The sequence below is a fragment of the Alexandromys fortis genome, unplaced genomic scaffold (genome assembly GCF_014885135.2).
Source record: "Alexandromys fortis isolate MF-2015 unplaced genomic scaffold, M_Fortis_MF-2015_v1.1 scaffold_233, whole genome shotgun sequence".
Lineage (NCBI taxonomy): Eukaryota > Metazoa > Chordata > Mammalia > Rodentia > Cricetidae > Alexandromys > Alexandromys fortis.
In genome coordinates, this window is record NW_026068146.1 from 1860475 (window position 1) to 1881829 (window position 21355).

Here is a 21355-nt window from a genome sequence, read left to right on the forward strand (position 1 = left end):
TCCTTATATTTCTGTCTCCCAAGATTATAGGTGTACCAAGCATGGCTGTGTCCTCTCTACTTAGAAATATGCAATCTGTCCTCCATTCTTTGTGCTGTTTTTCAATCCTGATACATTCCTCTGTTGGTAAAGTAGAGTCATTTGGTCAAAAGTGAACCCTAATTTAGAAAATGCTTCCCTCAAATGAACCTGTGGGATTATCCATGTGGCATTTCCTTGATTAATGATTGGTATGGGTGTACCCAGCCCACTGTGGCAGTACCACCCCTGGTCAGGTGGTCCTGAGTTGTACAGAAAGCTAACAAAGCAATCCATGAGACACATGCTTATAACCACTGCTCCTCCATAGCCTCTGTATTCGTTCCTGCCTTGACTTCCCTAAGTGGTAGATGGTGACCTGGAAGTGTAAGCCACATAAACACTTTTCTCCCCAAGTTGTTCTTGGTTGTGGTGTTTATCACAGCAAATAGAAAGAAATTAGGACAATTCCCTTTCTTACCTTCTTTGTTTTGACTTCTGTTTTGCCTCCAGCAGAATCGGTGCTGAGGATCAGTGTGGGCAGTAGTCATAAAATATCCTACAAAGAACTTTCAAGAATAATTAGGGAACAAAAGTGATTTTCAGACCTTTCCTTTAACATGTTGTTTGTGTGTGTGTGTGTGTGTGTGTGTGTGTGTGTGAGAGAGAGAGAGAGAGAGAGAGAGAGAGAGAGAGAGAGAGAGAGAGAGACAGAGAGACAGAGAGAGATTAGGAGAACTTGATCGTCTTNAGAATAATTAGGGAACAAAAGTGATTTTCAGACCTTTCCTTTAACATGTTGTTTGTGTGTGTGTGTGTGTGTGTGTGTGTGTGTGTGTGTGTGTGTGAGAGAGAGAGAGAGAGAGAGACAGAGACAGAGACAGAGACAGAGACAGAGACAGAGACAGAGAGAGACAGAGAGAGATTAGGAGAACTTGATCGTCTTTAGGCCTCAGTTAATTAAATTGCTCATTATTAAAACTAAGGTTTCTGCCTTAGTTTGGATAGCTGGTTGTTTAGCCATCCCACTATTCAAATGTCCTTAGAGCGTTGTCTCTTGCAGTTTTCCTAAAAGACATTTTATTCTTTCAGTGTGATTTTCCCAATAATGATAAATGGGTCAAGTTTTGCTTTTGACATCACAAAAATTGCTAAGTTTTCTTTATATACTAAATTGCTATTTTAAAGAACAATTATTAGGTACTACAGATGTCAAGAACTCAATTTGTCTAGAGCGCTATGGCTCTGGTGACCCATGCGATGCATGCGATTGTGGCTGGTGTTGTGGCACAGTAGGTAGAGTGCCATACTGGTATGCACAGCCCTCGGGTTCCGTTCCCAGGCTCCAGAAACATGATGTGACAAGCCATGTCACAGGAGGTGCAGACAGGGGACAAGAAGTTCAGTGCCACCCTCTGCTACATCCGGCATCCAGACTCAGCCCGGAATACATGAGACCTAGTCTAGAATTTAAGAAACAGGATGTGAGAGCTCTGGATTGGGCAGGGGGAGCTGGAGACACTGATTCATAATACAGAAGCTGGAATGTGATCAATAGGTAGATTTTTCTAGTACAGCTTCTAGTAAGTAAAACTTACAATTCAAATATAGTTTTGTGATTAAAATAAAAGTTAAAAAGAAAGTTTTAATGAAAACTTCCTACGTCATGATTATGTTTTTTATAAGCGAGGGCTGAGTTCAACCCCTGGCACCAAATGAAAGGAATAGTACTGATTCTTTATGTTTGATTTATATTTGAGTATATTCTTGAGGCTCCTTATATATTCCTACTTTTACTTTAATATAAACAGGCGTATCATTCAGAAATAAATTAATGTGGATGAATGGTAAATTGTTTTGGAAGGGAAATTTTTTGTAGATAGAGGAACTAAACATCTCAAAGTCATTTTTCTATAAGCCATAATTCTTACTCTTTTAATTTTTTAATAATGAAAAATGCAAAATAATTTTATACATCTTAGGTATGAATGATGAAGGATTTATATTTATGTGAACTGTAAATAAATTTTTATTTCATTAAACTTAATTATTGGTTTAAAACTAAGCAATTTCAGTTGCGCTTAATAGCTAGATTTTAAATCTAGTATGTTGGTTAAATTTTCCAGTTATAAAATGACCCTGCCCAGGAGTTTTTAGCTACAGGGCCTGGTTCTTATTGATTCCAGTCCTTAAAATGTAATAGTTGCAAAATTTATTCCTCACAATAAATATGATCTATGTTTATTTATGTTTTATAAAATTGATCCCATATTGGGCTATTAAAATATGAAATTAAATAGTCAATTATAGTCTGTTGGTCTTATTTTTATAAAGATATTTTTCTACTTTAAGAATCAAATCTTGGTTTATATAGATTTCCTATTTCAGAATGACCTAGTAGCCTATATCTTAACTGCATTTTGAACTGTATTAAGACATAAAAAGTTAACCTTATTTTGGAGTTAAAAAGAAATTCATATACCAGACTTTGAATTTTAGGTAATGCTTTGGCTGGTTATGTTGTCTCTTGGCTTGTAGGCATCAGACACCTCCCACTCTCCACCTTCCGGAAATCAGTTTATAGAGAATTGTTTATTTCTGTATAGCAAACTATTATAAATAAAATGCATTTTAAAACTTCTTGGGTTTTTAGGTCTCTTGTTGCAAACCTTGCTGCTGCTAATTGTTACAAAAAGGAAAAGCATCTTGATCTGGAGAAGAACTGGCTGCTGGTGGAGAAGGCCAGAGTGTACTACATAGCCGTAAGTGCTACTTCACTTTTTGAACCATAGTCACATGACAGGTGATAGGTGTCAGCTGATACATGCTCAAAAAATGACAAAAAGCCTTTTCCTGAAGATAATGTACCTATAGCATGTGTGCTTAATCCACTATTACAATTACAGAACAGAAATAACCTTTATGGGTCTGTAATTTGTGTCACCACCTTCAAGTCTACTGCTTTAGAAATATAAATAATTTCTCAGTCACACAAAATTCCATGCTGTTAAATCAGTTTCATGAGATCTCTTGAAATAGTTTTACAAATGTATTTTTTAGCAACTTATCAAATGATATGAACATTGTAGGAAACAGAAGTATAAGTATGCACTATTAACTGTTTGAGCTTGTTTGCCTAAAAAGAATCCTAATTGCTATTTATTCCATAGTAACTATTATGACAACTTTTAATTTAACATTTCAGAAACATTGATTGCGACAAATCTCTTAAATCTGGAAATAGGGCAGCCTATAATTTGAGTTCTCTGACATATAAATAATTGGTTACAAATTAACTTCTAAAGCGGAAGTACACTAAAGAATCTCTGGAATGGGCCACCCCGCGATTATCTTGCTGCTACACGAATTGAACATGGCCGCTCAAACAGGAGTGTGTACCTGTTACCAAGGAGCAGGATCTCACTTCATACACAGTCGTATCGAACAGTTGCTGCCGCTCTACCATCTGAGCTGTGTAACAGCTGGGAGGGCAAGTGTGAAATCGATTATCCTGTAGATATGTGTTTATTGAGAATATAATCATTTGCTTCAGTCTCGTGTTAATGTCTCCTACAGCCTGTTTGTGTGCCTTACTGTAGTCTTACAGTATTGTTATTGATTCTCTGCATGCTGGTTCCTACCCTTTATAACTGTCACATAAATGCTTACATTGGGATTACATAATGGAAAGTGGTACTGCATCTTCAGCCATCATGTGAGACTTTCTATCTTTATTATTTCATTTCTGAAAAGGGCTTAAGTTTTACCAGTGTGTTTTTATAGTGTTGTTATTTTTGATTGCAATAACATCTCCCACAGGCTAGCTGCAAACTTATGGTCTTTCTAACTCGGCCTCCCAGTTGCTGGGACGTTAAGTATCATTCACATCAGCGTATCATTTAACTGCTATATCAAGCCCTTTGGTGTACAAAATCATGATTTTCAAAATGTATGCCACCTAAAATTTAGCATAATACATGCGTATTACTTGACTATTAAACTGTAAGTGTATTCTATTTTAAAATGCAACTGTAAATTACAGTTGACTGTATTTCAGAGTCTCATAATAGAATTCTGTGTATCGAGTAGTGTCAAGTAGAACATGCACCTACTTGGAAGTATGATTTGATGAGTGTACGAGTGTAGCATCATTATACAGTGGACTAGATCTAGCTACTTTTAGTGTTGCAGAAGGATTGAAGACTCAACGTATAAACAGCTAATTACTTTTGTTTTTACAATGATGTTCTGATCCTCTCCGATTATATATTTGTTTGTGTTGAGGGGTGAGGTGTGTTTGCGTGTGCCTGTGCACAGGACTGCTACAGAGCAGTGGGGGGTTCGAAGACAGTGTGCTGGAATCCGTTCTCTTCTTCTGCTGTTTGCTCCGGGCATTCATCTCTGTTTGTGTGACTTGGTGGCAAGCACCTTTAACTGCCGAGCAACCTGTCTGGCCTAACAGGTCATTCTTTTCATCATTATATAGCATAACACATCTAGATAAACTTGGTACACGTTATACAAGGGTATAGTTTAATGTAAGTTATACAGGGATTAATTCTGGTCAGATTAATACACGTTTGATGACTTTAAATCTTTGTATAGTATATTTAACCAAAAGAAAACCTATTGAAATGAATTGCACTCGATCTGATTGTAGCTGTGAGCTCTTAGTGTTGCTCTGTATGTTTGCAAGTCCTTTGTATTGCCAGATAAACCTGTCTCTGTTCATATAGCAACTTATTTCAGAAAAGAGAGTATTTATTCATATTCTCTCCCTTTTCCCCTATTTCCTTTCCTCCATCCCACCCTACTCACTTGCTTTTTATATTGTCTTACTTTGTAACACAAGGTTGACCTGAAATTCACTATTAGCCTTGAACTCAGCGTGATCTTGCTTTAGTCTCCCAAGTACTAGGTTTACAGCTGGGAGCCACAATGCTCAGCTACCATTTTTGTTTTTATGTAGCCCTCTAACTTTCTCAATAGCTGAGGCTGGCTTTGTACTACTGATCTTCTGCCTCCATGGTAGAGATAAGTGTGTACACCGTGCCCAGTTTGAAGACTCTTTTTATATACTTCGGATGTTGTACTTAAAATGTGGAGTTGAGTTTCTTTCACCCATCTATTATTTTGCATTGTTTATCTTTGGTAATATACTTTGCCCTGGAATCTATTGTCTACTATTAATCTAGCCAGTTCACTATTGGCTTTTTAAAAAAGAATTATTATTGGTTTTATGTGCATGTATAGATGAGTATCTGTTTGAGCATGTGCTGTGTGTGGATGGGCTTCCATGGAGTCCAGGAAAGATGTTAAGATCAGGCAGAGTCCGTGAACCATCTGATATGGTACTGAGAACAGCAAATATTCTTATCTCCTGAGACAGCTCCTCAGCTACACAGCTTTGGTTTGATTCTTAGAGCTGTAGTATACCTTTTTTTTTTCTCTCTCTCTTTCCCTTTTGACTTACTTTAAAGTAAATTTCTTGTAGAAAACAGTAGTTGGGTCTTATTTTGATCCAACCTGACATTGTCTGTCTTTTTAATAGGAATCTGTATACCATTTCTGTATATAATTATTGATATAATTGAGCTAGTTTGTCTTTTTATTTATCTTCTCTGTTGCTTATTCTTTTCTGTCCTTTGTGTTGATTTAGTATTTTGTCTCCTTTGTGCTCTCTCACTGTGCATGTGTGCATGCGTCCCTTTCTCTCCTTCCTTGTCTCCCTGCTTTGGAGTTTAATAGCACACATCTTTCACTCTTCATAGCTTGTTTTCAAAGTGTATATGACTTCTCTGACAGTGTGAAAACCTTGAAACATTCTATCTTCCTTTTATCCCTTTAGTCTTTTAGTGCTTATGCAGCCATTGTTACATTTTAATTTTGTTGTAATTTCAATTGTCTTGTTTTTAAATAGATTTGTTAATATGTAATACACAAAACATACAGCACACAATTTCCTTACATATTTTAGAAATACTATAACATTATTTTGTGTAAATTATGTCTTTTGAAAATAAATAATGAGTAATAAAGCATGCATGTATTCCAGTGATTGCCATTCTGTTGTTCTTCGTCCCTTTCTTAGAGTTACCTTCCTTCCATCTGGCTTCGCTTTATTTTGGCCTCTGGGCATTCTTTGACAATTCTTGTATTTGGACATATTGGTCATAAATGCTTTCAGGTTTGAAAACATCTTTGTTTTATATTTAGTTGTGAGTAGTATTTTTACCACACATAGCTTTGGCTTGTCAAGTTTATTTTTCTTTCATTCTCTGAGAGCCATTGCCTACTCTCTTTTTCCTTGACTTGTTCTTGATGAGATATCTGTCATCCTTGCTTTGGTTGCTCCTTATTCAGCATCTCACAACTCCCCCTTACTCTTGGTGCTTCTCATTTATTATTGGTTCTGATTGGCTCTATGATGATATCCTAGCATATCCTTCATGTGTCTTGGCTTCTAGTTTGCTCAGTGTCCTTGAGCTTCAGCATTAGACTTGTTTCCCCTCTCGTTTTTTTTTTTTTTTTCAGCTGTTGGTTCTTCAGATTTCTTTTATCCTACCTTGACACATTGGACAGTATTTCACAGTTCACTGCTGTTTCTTCTTTCTTTAAATTCTTTTTTTCTCTTTGTCTTTTATTTTAGCTACTTAGTTATATGGTACCTTCCAGTTCAATAGTGTTTTCTTCTGTGGTATCTAACATCTCATTAATTTGTCTAGTGTATTTTAAATCTCAGTGTTGCTTTCATATCTGAAAACTGAGTTGAGATTTATGCTTATTGCCTATCTTTGCATAACTTTTAGAAGATATAAAGCATGGGTTCTGATTTTTTGGGTCATGACCTTTTTAAGGGTTGAATATCAGATATCCTGCGTTTCAGATATTTACAGTATAACTGATGATTATAGCAAAATTGCAGTTATAAAGTAGCAACAAATATAATTTTATTGTTGGGGTCACTACAGCATGAGGAACTGTATTAAAGGGTCACAGCATTAGGAAGGTTGAAAACCACTCATAATAAGTACAGTTTGAATAATTTTCATGGCATTCTCTGTTAACTTTAACACCTCACCCAAGGCTGGTGACCTCGGGAGACCAGACTAACCAGCTTGGCTACCTCCCAGACCCATAGCTGGACCTTGGGTTGACCCACCTTAGCATCTACCCCATCTAGGACCTGCTGCTGCTGGTGAAGGGGCTGGTCCTGTGGAAGATCTCCAGAGGAGTTCTGGTTAGGATTCTGTGATGATGCTATAGCAGAAACCAGATGCCTTGAAGCAGACCAGCGATTCACTGCAATGAACATTTGCCAATAAAACTGATGCTGCTTACTGTCTTGCTCAGCCTGCTTTGTTATATCACCCAGGACCACTAGCCCAATGAGCTATTCCCACCCCAAGTCAATCAGGGCATAATAATAGGTATAAATCCTAGGTCCTTGAACCTAAGAAACAGGTGACATACCACCAAATGTGATTGAATACATTTATTAGCTCTCTGGAAGCATTACTGATATGGCATGATAAATTGTGTACAAAAAAATAAAAATTAGTGTAAGGACTCACATTTCAAATATTGTTCGTAGTCATTTGGTCTGGTGACATTGGTTAAAAAGTTAGAATGTGTATGTAATGAAATGGAGAATTGTTTTTAAAGACTTATCTTTTGGCAGTATATCCTAAAAGATGCATTTCAGCTGCTGCATGATTACAAACATAGCCATCATCTTGGTTATGTCCCAGCTGAAGATGTTACCTGGTGCTCTTTCTGTTCTGAAAGGCTTGGAGCAGTAGCTGTGAGAGCAAATAGATCTGTCTTGTCATAACTAAGAGTAACTGAAAAATGTAAAAAGATAAACATAACATAAATATGATTTAATATATGTTTGGTATTTGCTTCCCTTCTCTTCAGAATCTAGCAAAGCTTTACTAATTTATAGACTCTTATTTGAATTCATTGCTTTGACCTTATTAAATCATAGAAAGGTTTTTTAATACCACCTTTTGAAGACTAAACTCATAATAATATACTTTGGCAGGGAAGGTGAACTGGTGGATCTTTTTAAAAAATTTAAGATATCCTGTGAATGATAATTGATTAAATAATAGGTCATACTTTTCTATAAAATATTTAAAAAGAATCCAAAGTGCCTCTTGAAATCTAGTAATTAATCTTTGTAATATTCATCTGAGATTCTTAAAGAAGTGGGGCAGTTGAACTCCACTTGACCTCGCATCCCACATGACAGGTTTTTCACATTTATGTGTTAAAATTTTCCATTGTCTTTGGTCAAATTGATGTTTTCTGTATAGAGATTTGCCCTGATTTTTTCACTCTAGTTTTTTTTTGAGTGTCCTATACTGCCTCCTTGACCTTATTAGTTTTTAACTGGTTGTGTTAAGACTTTATCTGAAAATGTCCTTGCAGGTCACCTTAAGGTGTACTACATATAAAATTTAGAAGAATAAGTCAGGTATAAGCTGTATGTCTGTAATCCTTGGCCTCTGTAATCTGCGGTATGCTGGTTAATTTTTTGATTAAGTTTATATAAGCTAGAAGAAACTAGTGTGAGGGAATTTCCCAGCTGATGAGCAGCAGGGCAGTCAGTAGAACAGTTTTGATTAATGATGGATTTGGGAGAGTCCAGCCTACTGTGGGCAGCACTCGCCTTGAAAGGGATTCCTGGGTTGTATACCAAACAAGCTAAATGAGCAACGGGAATACATCTGTAAGTAGCATTTTCCCATGACCTTTCTTCAGTTCCTGCTTCTAGGTTTCTCCTTGGGCTGCTGCCCTGACTTTCCTCAATGGTGGAGGTATATCAACCTAGATAAACCCTTTCCTCCTCCTCGAGTTTTTGGTCATGTTCTTTATCACAACAATAGAAAGCAAACTAAGCAGGGGAAGGGGTGGCAGCTCACATCTTCAGTCCCAGCACTTGGGAAGCAGAGGCAGGTGAATCTCTCAGTGTTCGAGGCAAGCCTGGTCTATAGAGTGAATTCCAGGACAGCCAACCTTCTCAGGGTTTCAAGAGGCCAACCTGGGCAATGTGGCATTCTGTTTATCCATTTATTCACTTTTTTTTCCAAAATAAAAAATGAATAAAAAGTGAATGAATAGATGAGCAATGAAATGAAGTAGATGGGGTTGTTTCATTTAGAGTGTTTGTTGTTAATGTATAACTTGACAACAAACGAATCTGCCATTCAGGGGTTTAGAAATTTATATGTCAAATTAGCATCTCTGTAAGTAATGGCCCAAACTATGAAGTGTAAAATGAATGTAACATAGTAGATAATGGACAGGGGAGAGGGTTTAAGTATTTCTCTTCTTAATCGCAAGGTCTCACTGTGTCGTCCAGGTTCCCTCAAAATTGCAGCAGCTCTCCAGCCTCCCCCAGTGCTGGGACTGTAGGCAGGTACCGTCACATACAAGCTCTCCGGCCTCCCCCAGTGCTGGGACTGTAGGCAGGTACCGTCACATACAAGCTCTCCAGCCTCCCCAATACTGGGATTGTAGATGTGTACCATCAATACAAGCTCTCTAGTCTCAGCCTCCCCAGTGCTGTGATTGTAGGTGTATACCATCACCTACATTTATCATTTTTTAATTTTCATAGTTTCCCTAGAATATTTTTGGCAATACCCCATGCCCCCAAGTATGACCTTGAACTTTGTATCCTTTTGCCTCTACCTCCCACCTGCTTGCATTTCAGGCTTGACCAGTTTAGGACATGCTGGGACCCAAACCCAAGGCTTCAAGCTTGCAAGATAAGTACTCTACCAACTGAGCTACAGCCACAGCCCCTCAACAATTTGAGTTCTGTCCTTACTATTTTCATAGAGAAATGCCTTGTGATCTCTTTAATAGATACAGATTTTCAAGTTAGATAAAATTTTGATGCCTGTGATTTTTCTTAACTACTGTTTTTAACAGCTATCAAAAGTAAAATTGTCTACTGCAAAGGAAAGGAAATCTTTGCTAATATCAATGTCAATATTCAATTAACAGGATAATCTATTTGCCTACTTAGAACAAGTAAGGTTTTCTTGGCTGTAAAAGCTTACAATCTAAATGTAGGTTCTAGGTTTATGGCATTATGATGAAGGTATAGAATTTCATGTGAGGTTGGAAATCATGCTGTGTAGGGGTCTCATTTCTAAGAGTTAGTTACACATAAGGCCCCAAAGTAATTAGTAAATCATCAACTCAGATACCTTGGCTTCTATTTAATTTCAGTATTTCGGATCAACAAGAAATGCGTGAGAAAACCAATTGTTTGTTAAATCTCTGTAAATATGATCAAGAGAGAAAATGTATAAACTTGACAAGACTGTATATTTTATGGATTAGTTGTTTGCCTTTGTAAATGTATATAAATTGAACAAAAAAAACAGCACTAAATATTGGCAGGCTGTATTCCACCATATTTACTGAGCATATTATAAAAATTTTATAGTTCAGTATGATTTAATCAATAACTTCTGTTGTCTCTGTCTTCCAGACAAATGGAATTCAATCAATTTTAACAGCTTTATTGCAGTGTCTATGTACCATTGTATTCACCCATTTAATATACACAAGTCAATGGATGTTAGTGTATTTATAGAATTCTGAAACCATCACGCGAATCTAATTTCAGAACATTTATACCATCACTAAAAGAAATATAGTGTCCATTAGCAATGCTCCTGGGTTCCTTGTGCTCGCTTGCTCCTCTCATTACAGTTTCAGTAGTATCTGAGTGTCACACTACAAATAACGCATTGTTCCTAGTCAGACAACTGGAGAATGTTGATCCTTGTGCTTGATAGATACAGTGGAGTGATGTGGATGCTTTGGTCCTTTTCTTGCAGAGAAGATCCTTTAGCTGGTGTTCAAATTTATTTCTTCTCTATATAATGCATGTTTTAGAGATCATTTCTCTTCTAATGTGTGTAAAAATGTGATAAATGGAGTCTTGTTTTTCCCGTGGTTGTTGCTGTTGGTTTTAGTTGGTAAAGTAGGGTGGAACAATTGTGAACAGCCCTCTCCTTCCAATCCTAAATGTGGAAGACATGTTTTTACACGTGTGTGTATGTATCCCTTTGGTCCTTCTCACAACAACTTGATTTTCTCATCTGTGTAGAAAGGTGTCTTTTGATTCCAAGCTCCTGAGTGCACCATGGTGTTTCATTGTTTGGCCTTTGTCCTTACAGATCCTTAAAGCTCCAGACTCTTAGAAACGATCTCTTTTTCTCTAATATTGTTCTGTTCCCACTAAAAGTATTAGGAAATTCTAAATTGTTGAAAATTTATGAAAGACAATGCTACTTTCCCACCTTCTACTCCTCTTGTTTTGGGTCCAGACTCTAAGGTGAGCACTTCTGAAGGTATGGTGTGCCATTGGTCACTTTTCAAGACTTCATCTTAAAAGTATTTACTTCTGTTTTAATTGATTCTGTGAAGAATTTAGCTTAATTTTTATTATGGTGAAATGGTATGTCAGAAATAGCAATTAAATATCAAAGAGAATAACCGCGTGCTGGTTTTAGTTGGGTTTGCCACTGTGACACATATTAAATGAAGCTAACAACACCAGATAGTGTACCTGGTAAGCCCTCACATGTGCTTTTCACCTTTGCATGGCTTCTGAGTTTACTGTGCCTTTAAATTGAAATTTTTAATAAACTGAATATAAAATTTTAAATATCTTTATCTGTAAACATCAACTAGCATTTCTCAGGTATTTTGATATGGTTTTGTAGTAATCACCAGCATTTTCTGAATTTTGAGTTTTGTTTCTAAAACAGGTGGGTTTCCTTTGTTAAGTCATCAAATAATTCATTTGTGTAAAAGTATATTAAAGTGTGGGATCGGACTCAATAATTAAATGATGTGGCTTTATTTTCAGCAGCAAGCAGATTCTTAATGATCAAATATCTTTAATTCATTTACTTTTTGAAAACCATGTACCCATTTGGATGCCTGAGTACAAGCAGTGACTACTGCTTCATTCTACCTGTCAAGTTTTCTTTTATTCAGTTTGTCGAGGGTAGTGATAGCGATGATTTTATAGGAGACTAGTATTTTCACTTCTTCAGATGAGCTGAATTGAGACTGTACTTTGTAGGAAGTTTGTTACACAGTATGTAGACACTGGTAAGAATCAGTTTGTCCACTGGCTTATTAGTTTCACAGATGCTTCCATAATGCTTACTGCACTCTTGGGTATATTAAATTATCATATCCTGACAGCAGTCCTGAAACATGCCAGTCTTATAAAGCCAGGCTTCAGTGAACCATAACTGACATGCCATGTTAATTTCCATAACTATCATTATTGGGGATGGTAGTATTTCTAAGGCATGAAAACTCATACTAAATCTACCCAGTAAAAAACAAACAAACAAACAAACAAAAAAGCCAGAACATTATATTACCATATCATAGGGTTTCTGATCATGAGGCCCGGATTTCTTCATTCCCACTTGAATTATCTCACAAATAATGATAAGCATCTTTTACTCTTTTCATGGATTATTAAATATTTACTTACGTGTACAGTATGCCAAAACACAATATTTTGAATGTTCAGTGTTCTCAGTATGTTTTCATGCATGCTGTGAATGAAAACCTCTTACCATCTCATATAGCATATTTACATATACAAATGATTTTGCCATAAGTAGAAAAGACACAGCTGACAGATACATAGGTTAGTTTGCTTTCTTAAATTGCAGCAAACTGTTCTATGATTCTTTTGTGTGTTTAGGGCTATTTTGTAGAGAAAGAAATCATCAAGCAACGTTTTAAGCATATTGGTCTTTTGTATCTGATCCTCCATAAACTTATATGCATCAGAATAGTATATTTCTTTATAAATTCTTACCTTTAGATTATTAATGATAGAAAGAATGCATTTTTTAACTCCTGGAGCCCCCTCCCCCAGCACAGCTTTTAGATTGTAGATAAACTTCCCAGCTCAGTAATTAACTGAGCTCAGTCGTTGCACCCTGTATCATGTGATTTTTTTCAGTGGAATACATTATTAGAGCACTTACACAGCCAGTCTAGATGCAGCAGCCCAGGCGGCAACAGCAGTGCCATTTTTCACAAAGAAAATGTTGAACAGGAGCCAAATGTTTGGTGGCAGTCTGTTGCTAGGAAATCAAGGTCCTGAGGCGATTAATGACAAAGCAAGCAATAACAAGAAGGCAGAATTACAGATTTAAAAGAGAAAAAAGTGGTTGGTGTTATAATTACCCAAAGAAATCCGCACTCATTAAATTGGCTGTTTTTATGATTGACTTTAATTGGAGGTTAGCTCAGATATTTAGCTCCTTTCCCACCCCTTTAAACACACACAGGCACATAATCTGTAGAACTGCAGACTTGTTTTTCCAAGCATTGAGAGGAGCTTGCCCTGTAATTTGATCCCCACTGACAGATGCATTTTCTATGCTGCCATTTTGAATTAACCTATTGTAGAACAATTTTCTTCAGCCCTGTTGAATAAAACATCCAGTCTGATTACCTCCGATGGATTTGATAGAGTAAAAGAATGTACTTTTCATTGAAGTAGATTGTTTGCGTGGGCTCTACTGATTCTGAACTCTGCCAATAAGCACAATCATTTGTAATAAATTTTCAAAGAAATTTCCGATGAAAAGGTAATGAGAGTAACCCTTTTATAATTTAATGTTTGGGACCCTGCAGTAAAATAATATTATTTTTATAAGGCTGTGTTTTATTTCTAGTATGCTTCATGTGAGTTCATGACAAAATTCTTTTAAATTGAATATTTAGGAATATAATATTGAATTTTATGCTCTGAAAATGACCATACCCCCCCAAAAAAATAGTATTTCAGTTTTTAGGTTCAACATAATTCAAAGCACTCCACTGCAGGAAATAGTTTTGATACATATTATGCTTAGCCATAGAGATTTTTAAATTGGCACATTTCAGTCTTTGTAATATTATACTAGAAATTCTTTATTTAGATTTTCTAGCATTTGATAAAGCACATTATTAAAGCATCAATCAGTTCGAGGTGCAACACCAAAGGAAGATCCAGACCTTATTTACTTATGAGAAGCCTGAAGAATAAAGTTCCACGGTAGCATTGCTCTCCAGGTTTCTAATCCAACCCTGGAACAGAAGAGCCAAGCACATTCTGTCTGACAATGCACACGCTGCTAATCAGACGCCAATGCCAAGCTGTCTGCTTTGTTAAATACTCAGCTTCCTAGAGGCAGGAAGACAGCTGCTATCAGGATGATGAAATTTGGTAGTTCAATCTAGTTTTGCTACCCTTGGGCTACCAAGATATTGTTAATTTAGACCACCCCAATTGGTACACTTAAGGGAGTTTTTTAAAGAGTTTGTGATTAAAATGATAAAACATCATTATTACATTGAAGACCTTCTGTAAGTTTTACATTTAGCAGATACCTACTGAGATAACCCCAGCATGTAATTTACAGTGATGTAATGGGTGTAATTGCATTGTGGGAAAAAAGAGAAAGAAGGGAGGGAGAGAACTATAGAAGGTGGATGCTTCCATTAGGAGAGTTTTCAGATTTGCTTCTCTTTTATTTAAATCTACTTTATCCTAAAATTGCATACCAATAATTGAATGTAGTAGCTGTAAACCTTAAGATACCATCTGGTTTATTTTGTTTTTGTTTTTTTAAATAGATACCAGCCTAGATACTACCACCAGGGGGAGAAACTGAAAACTTTAAAGTACTCAGACGATTTTAATACTTGGTGCAAGATTATACCTCTTAGATGCATATAGTTAATCACGTCACCCAAATGATTCTGCCTTTGGGACATGACTCTGAAATTTCATGTGACACTCATTAACTTAACACACCCCTAAATGTGAATAAAGTGACATTGTATACTCTGTTGGTTTGTGGAAGGTATGTAAGCCAGCAACATGAACGCTACTTTTCTGCCCTCTGTCACTCTAGCTGAGGAACCACCTTCTGACACTGAGTACTCTGGATGTGTGAAAGTGGCTGCTGCTCCCGTAACATATCTGTCAGCCACTGATGACCACAAAATGACAGGACCAAGTTGAGCACTTGTTTAAGATCGCTCCCTATTTTCTGTCACTATAGCATTGTTTCTTTTTTTTAATATTCCCTCTAGAAACCAATAATTTAATCCCAGATTTTTTAAAAGCAAAGTTTGTATATCTTATCTTGGAAAAAGTAGCTACAAAAGCCAGTTTGCATGATGTTGGGACCCAACTCTGCTGCTCATGAACAGCACCATGGTTATCATCTTGCATGGTATGAAATAGCACTGAATAAGAGCTGATTAAGGAATTTATACAGCTTACATTTGGTCTAGGACAATTCATTTATAGATTATAAATCCTAATGGCTAGTTACTTCTTTAAGCACTAATTTTCCTCATACTACTGTGTTAGGTATATCTTACAGTTTTAGGTTTTACTCATCACAGTTATTGTTTTTTCTTTTGTATTCATTTCCAATATTAAAAGGACAAAGCACAAAAGGCAGCTGTTGGCATAAGAGTACCGTTCTATATGGGGCTGCATGAGTAGACACATGCTTTTCTAGAGTTCCTAGAGATGTAGTGCTGTAGCATCACAAGGAACTGAGATTTGATGTGTGCATCTCAGGATAGCCTATATATGGTATTGAATGGATCTAATTACACTGCAAATGCATGACACAGTCTCACTCAGAAATAGCAGAAAGGGAACTGCCCAGATTAACTGAAAAAAAATGACATTTGAACTAGAAAAAAGTGCTGACAGAAAAGGGAATAGTATATAAACACTGTGTTCAGATTAGTAAATGTGCTTCTCATTGACTTAGGAGTTAGTAACTTTTCAAAATTTTTATTTTATTAGTGTTTTGCCTGTATGTATTTCTGTGTGAGGGTGTTGGATCCTAGAGTTAGAGACAGTTGTAAGATGCCTTGTGGGCACTAGGAATTGAACCCTAGCCCTCCTCTGGAGGAGCAGTCAGTGCTCTGAAACTCAGAGCCATCTCTCCAGCCTCAGGAGTTAGTAATTCTTGACCTGCTCTGGGTATGTACTGGGGCTAACCAGTGTAGTAAATGGATGATGGATGCTGTCAAAAATGTGACCTGTCTATCACAGACGTATCTGTAAGTGGGTTAGCTAGAATGAGCTATGAACCCATGTTTCAGTTAGTGTGTAAAAGATAAGTGAACACAGGAAAACTTACATAAGTGCCTGGTCTAAAAAGTCATCACCTTGGGAACATATACTAATAAATTCTAGGCACAAAGTTTTATGGGTTTCATATGTAATGTAAGTTCTGAATTCATAAACTTCCATGTGGATAGACGTGTGGTTAAATGTTCAGAGAAGTTATTTTACCTTTATCCTACATGAAGGTTATATCTGGTTAGTCCCCTTTGCTCAGTCTGTCTGTAGGATGGACTTAATTCTGTTTTTATTCTCATACTAAGCACGTAGTCTGTTCTTGTCCCATGTTTTTGTGGGACATAAAATAAAGGTATCTTAAGTGGAGGCAGCTTCATTTGAATGCACTTGGAGTATGTCTCCTTAACCTTGGGCTTAGTGGTATGCTGTGGGATAATGCTCTCATAAATGGTAAAGATTTGTCACTCATATTGGTTTAATAAAACGCTGATTGGCCAGTAGACAGGTAGGAAATATAGGCGGGGCAACCAGACTAAGAGAATTCTGGAAAGAAGAAAGGCAGAGTCAGTCACCAGCCAGATGCAGAGAAAGCAAGGTAAGAGTGCCTCGCTGATAAAAGGTTCTGAGCTACATGGTTCAGTAATTATGCAATAATTATGTTGTAATAATAATAATAATTACTATTATGTAATTATGTAATAATATAATAATTAACACATAATACAGTAATTATGTGTTAATTTAAGCTGTAAGAGCTAGTTAATAATAAGTCTGAGCTAATATGTCAGTTTAATATAAGCCTTTGTGTGTTTTTTTGGAACAGCTGCAGGACCAGGCAGGACAGAAACTTCTGTTTACAGTGGTATAATGGTAAATAGTTTGAAATGGGAAGTGAGAGGTTGAGTCTTAGTTTATCAAGCTTATCAAGTTTATCAAGTCTTAGTTTATCAAGCTTCACATTATGGCCGATTTCAGGCTACCAATGAAGTCACTGAATTTCAAGTTAGAAAAAATGAGTAAGTACAGTTAACTTTCCCAAACTGTCTCTTGCTCTCCACTGTCAGTTTGTGCATGGCTGTGAAAATTAAATTCAGTTGAAAGGGTTTGGTATCCTTCCAGAAGGGAAGATGTATGTTTGAGCATGTTACCTTACTGCATGCATCTCTATTTTCACTTTGTTTACCTTCTGAATATAATGTGTTACCCAGCAATAGATTTTGAAGAGTCTTTGTTTTCCTTTCACTGTACCTTTTCATTTCTTGTTTTGAGCAATAAAGTTGTGTCCGAGCACCCAGTCAGCTGTATTGCCAAAAATAGAAATCTTCCTTGTTCGAAAATGTATTGTTTTGTGTTTGATTAATTGTTCTTGGGTTTTGTCAAACCTAAAATACATGAAATGTTGAAATTAACCAGAATGTTTATCATACATCTTTGTTTTGTGGTAGGTATCTCTGTTTTTATGTAATTGATCTTATCTAGTGTTTCATATGGTGTTATTCTATTTAATGAATGTTCACTCATGTCATGAAGTACCCTTGTACAACACATCTGCCCAATTACTTATGAGTATAATTGTAAAAGTCACTAGACATGGGTAATAGCATATATTCAAAAATTAATCCTTGTGACATTTGAAAGTAATTCTGCCCGAGTTATTCATTGTAGCATTCATTATCAGCAACTGCAAAGCACTAGAAGCGTCTTAAAAGAGCAGTCAGTCATAGAAGAGTATTTGGTAGAGCTGAGCACAAAGCAGCACTCTATTCATGAAATCTTTCTGTGATTTCATAAATAGCACTGGTGATCAAGAAAAAAAATTAAGCTGAAAAAAGAATATAAGGCGCTTTCTCTTGTGGAGAAGGGGCTGAGGCTGTGATGTATGCAGAAGATAAAGCACAAAACCAGGGAATTCAAATACGTAGAAGGAAGGTGGGGGTGTCAATAATATTGTAGTATAGTATTTGGTATGGTTTTAGTTTTTGAATACCCTATGTCTTCAAAAATTAATAAAAAATAATAAGGGCAAAATGGGAGACCTAAAATAGAAGTCCACATTTGGAAAGATTAGTTCTGAATTATCTGTATAAATGTTTGGTTTGGTTTGCTTTGTTTTGTTTGTTTTTGAGTTAGTTTCCCCGGGCCAGGCTTGAACTTGAGCTGGCACCAACCTTAAACTTCCTGCTTCAGCATCCATAGTGTTGGGATTATCAGTATAAATTTCCAGACTCAATTAAAGAGGAATTTATTAGGTCATTTTAACCGTTCAAGGAAAAGGAAGGCATTTTGCTTACCTTGTCTGAAATTGGCTGGCAAACAGAGAATTTAATAGGGCTGAGTCATGGGCTCACATGATGCTGCAGTTACCATGATAACATTCAGGAAAAATCATCAGTGGGTACAGCATCTAAGAGGACATGCTGCTCTAGAGCGGGACATTTCCATGATCTTCCACTCAACACACCATGACAGTTTCATGCAGTAATATAATAACTTTCTGCAAACTATACCATTTTTCTAATTCTGAACGCTTTGTGTATGGAAAGGATAGCTAACATTCTCTTCAGACAGATGCCACGTTTTCTGCCTTTTCACCATCTTCATATCTGTAATTGGAGTAGTGAAGGAGGGAAGTACATTTATCCATCTTTTAATCTTTTTGATCTTTTAATCAAGCTGGGATAATTAATAAATTTTGAGCCAAAAAAAGGAGTTTTATGAGAAGGGAGTTGGTAAAACCAAGGACTATTTTTTAACTAATTTATTTGGTGTTTTATGTGCATTCTTGTTTGTGTGAGGGTATCAGATCTCCTGCAACTGGAGTTACAGACAGTTGTGAGCAGCCATGTGGGTGCTGGGAATTGACCCCCAGGTCCAGCCCTAAAAATCAAGAACTATTTAATAGCGCTGTGTAGGGAGCAAGAGACTTTGGAGCATTCAGCCCTAACGGGAATTCTTTGCCACATCCTCCAGAATCTATGTACAAGTTGAGAGGGTGTAAAGCACAGAGAGATGATTTGAACAGCATTTTCCAGATACATCAGGGTTGATACACGTATGAACTCACAGAGACTGTCACCCCATGCACAGGACCTGCACAAAATCCCAGCATGAAGGAAGAGAAGTAGACACAATCTCCCACCCCTACCTAAGTAGCGACTGGCAGAGGTAAAATCCATTTTCTTCACTGGAGTGACACTGGGTATATCAACCATACAGTAGGGCAAGCCCCCATACTCAGGAGTTGTTTGCCAATACAAATTGACTCCATATTTCTCTCTGTATGTGCTTTATTTATATTTAAGAAAGAATATAAGGCTGCGTGAGAAGGATTAGTAGCATTGCTGAATGTTTGTAGACTTTGCCCCCTTTGGATACTCTAGCACTGCTATTGGTATTCCTGAAACTTAGGTTAGTCATTTATCATTTGCCCAAAATTTTGGGGGGCAGACATGGACCCTTTAAATTTTAATCCATCAGTTGAAGTTTTTTTCTATACAAAAATATTACGAATTCATAATCTGTCTTCATGGATTTCATAACAGTTTATAATTCAGTTTGTTTTCATAACGTGGTATTATGTACAGTATCTGAATTATTCATTAATTGAATCATTCTGTGGGTCTCATCAAGTATTTGCTTTTATTTGAAGTGATTTTAAAATACTATATATTTGGGTGATTATATAATCACTATGATCTTACCTATGCTAGGCAAGTGATCAACCAGTAAACTACACACCGAACCCCTACATATATTTTAAAACAGCTTTGCCACTTTCTGACCCTGGTACTGTGTCATCGTTCAACCCATTCCCCACCCTCCCAAAAAAAAAAAAAATCAGGATTGAACCTAAACTCTAATGTATTCTTGACCAGCTCTCTATATCTAAGCCTTATTTCCACCCTAATCTCCACCTTTATTGTTATTCCCAGTTTCATAGGGCGTGAAGAGAAAAGCTAGTTCAGAAATGAAATAAACTGGAGGCTAACTATTTGAGCATTTGACTGCTCTGGATTCTCTTGTTCCTTTCATTCTCGTTTGTACTTGCGTTTGTGAGGTCTCCTTTCCTAGTGTGTAGCGCAGTGCTTCACAAGGTGGCTCAGCAGCGGCTCTGAGGAGCTTTAGTTGGAAATTCTGTTGGCTGTGTGCAAGCAAACACTGCCCATTAATTAGAAACCCAACATAGCATCATCTGCTGATGACAGAATTACCAAAATGGATCATCCATAAGTGTTTATACTGCAAACAGTGCATCAAAATGTCACAATCTCATTTCATTAAGAAATTTACATACACACCAGATTTTAGAGTGCTCATTCATGATGAATGTCTACTTCCACACTGTTTGTGTTTGGAAACATTCAATAGCCAGTCTTGAATTTAAAAATTTAATTGAATGCTTAAAGAATTACAAGTGTTCCTTTCCGTAGCTCTAACGCTAACCGAAGTGCTTTTCTAAACTGCTAAGAATGGACTGAAGATTCTGCTGAGGGCTTTAGATACTTATCTGCCTAATTGAGCCATCATTTGTTGACATGAGGAAAACCATGTGACCTGCCTTAATGCATTTCTCAGGAACAGCAGGAGGCTAGAATGTCGTTCATCCAAGAGGAAAACCAGCAACAACAGTATCATCCGGCATGGCAAAATAACATTAGTTGTACAGTAGACATTATAGATGACTTTTTTCTTCAATTATGGAAGTCTGATGTTTTAATCACTTAAGTAGTTCATCTAATAAGTATTTACTGGTGCTTACAGTTGCTGAGTGTTTTAAGGCAATTGTTGACTTGTCAAATTGATTGATGCAAGAGTAGCAGATGGTGGTAAAATTAAAATTGGTATCAATCATTAAAGTAATGAAGTACCCTTTCTTAAAGGCTTTTAAGTAGAAAAGGGAGTATGATGAGAACTATTCTGGATACATTAATCTGCCCTTGATGTTTTAAACTAAAGGTAAAAAAGATTACTAATTACAAGGGAATTGATTAGGAATTAGGTATCACTTCAGTATGTACTAAGATAAACATGAGAGAGTAGAAAAGAGGTGTTTCCATGTGCTGAGTAAAATAAATTGGAAGTTCCCTTGTTAGTTGACTCAGAGATAATAGCTTCTATACTAAATCCAGAGGCAGAAATGATCGTTTGTATATGTAGTTTGAGTTTGGC

The 21355-nt window shown here is 36.6% G+C and overlaps 1 protein-coding gene across 2 annotated transcripts in view; it reads left to right on the plus strand.

The window, feature by feature from the left end:
* Positions 1–21355, plus strand: part of Adk (adenosine kinase) — a 393218-nt gene that overhangs the window by 191391 nt on the left and 180472 nt on the right. For both annotated transcript variants that reach the window (XM_050127020.1, XM_050127018.1), the window contains exon 6: positions 2672–2780. In XM_050127020.1, the coding sequence (XP_049982977.1) occupies positions 2672–2780 (109 nt within the window). The remainder of the gene's footprint in view (positions 1–2671; positions 2781–21355) is intronic.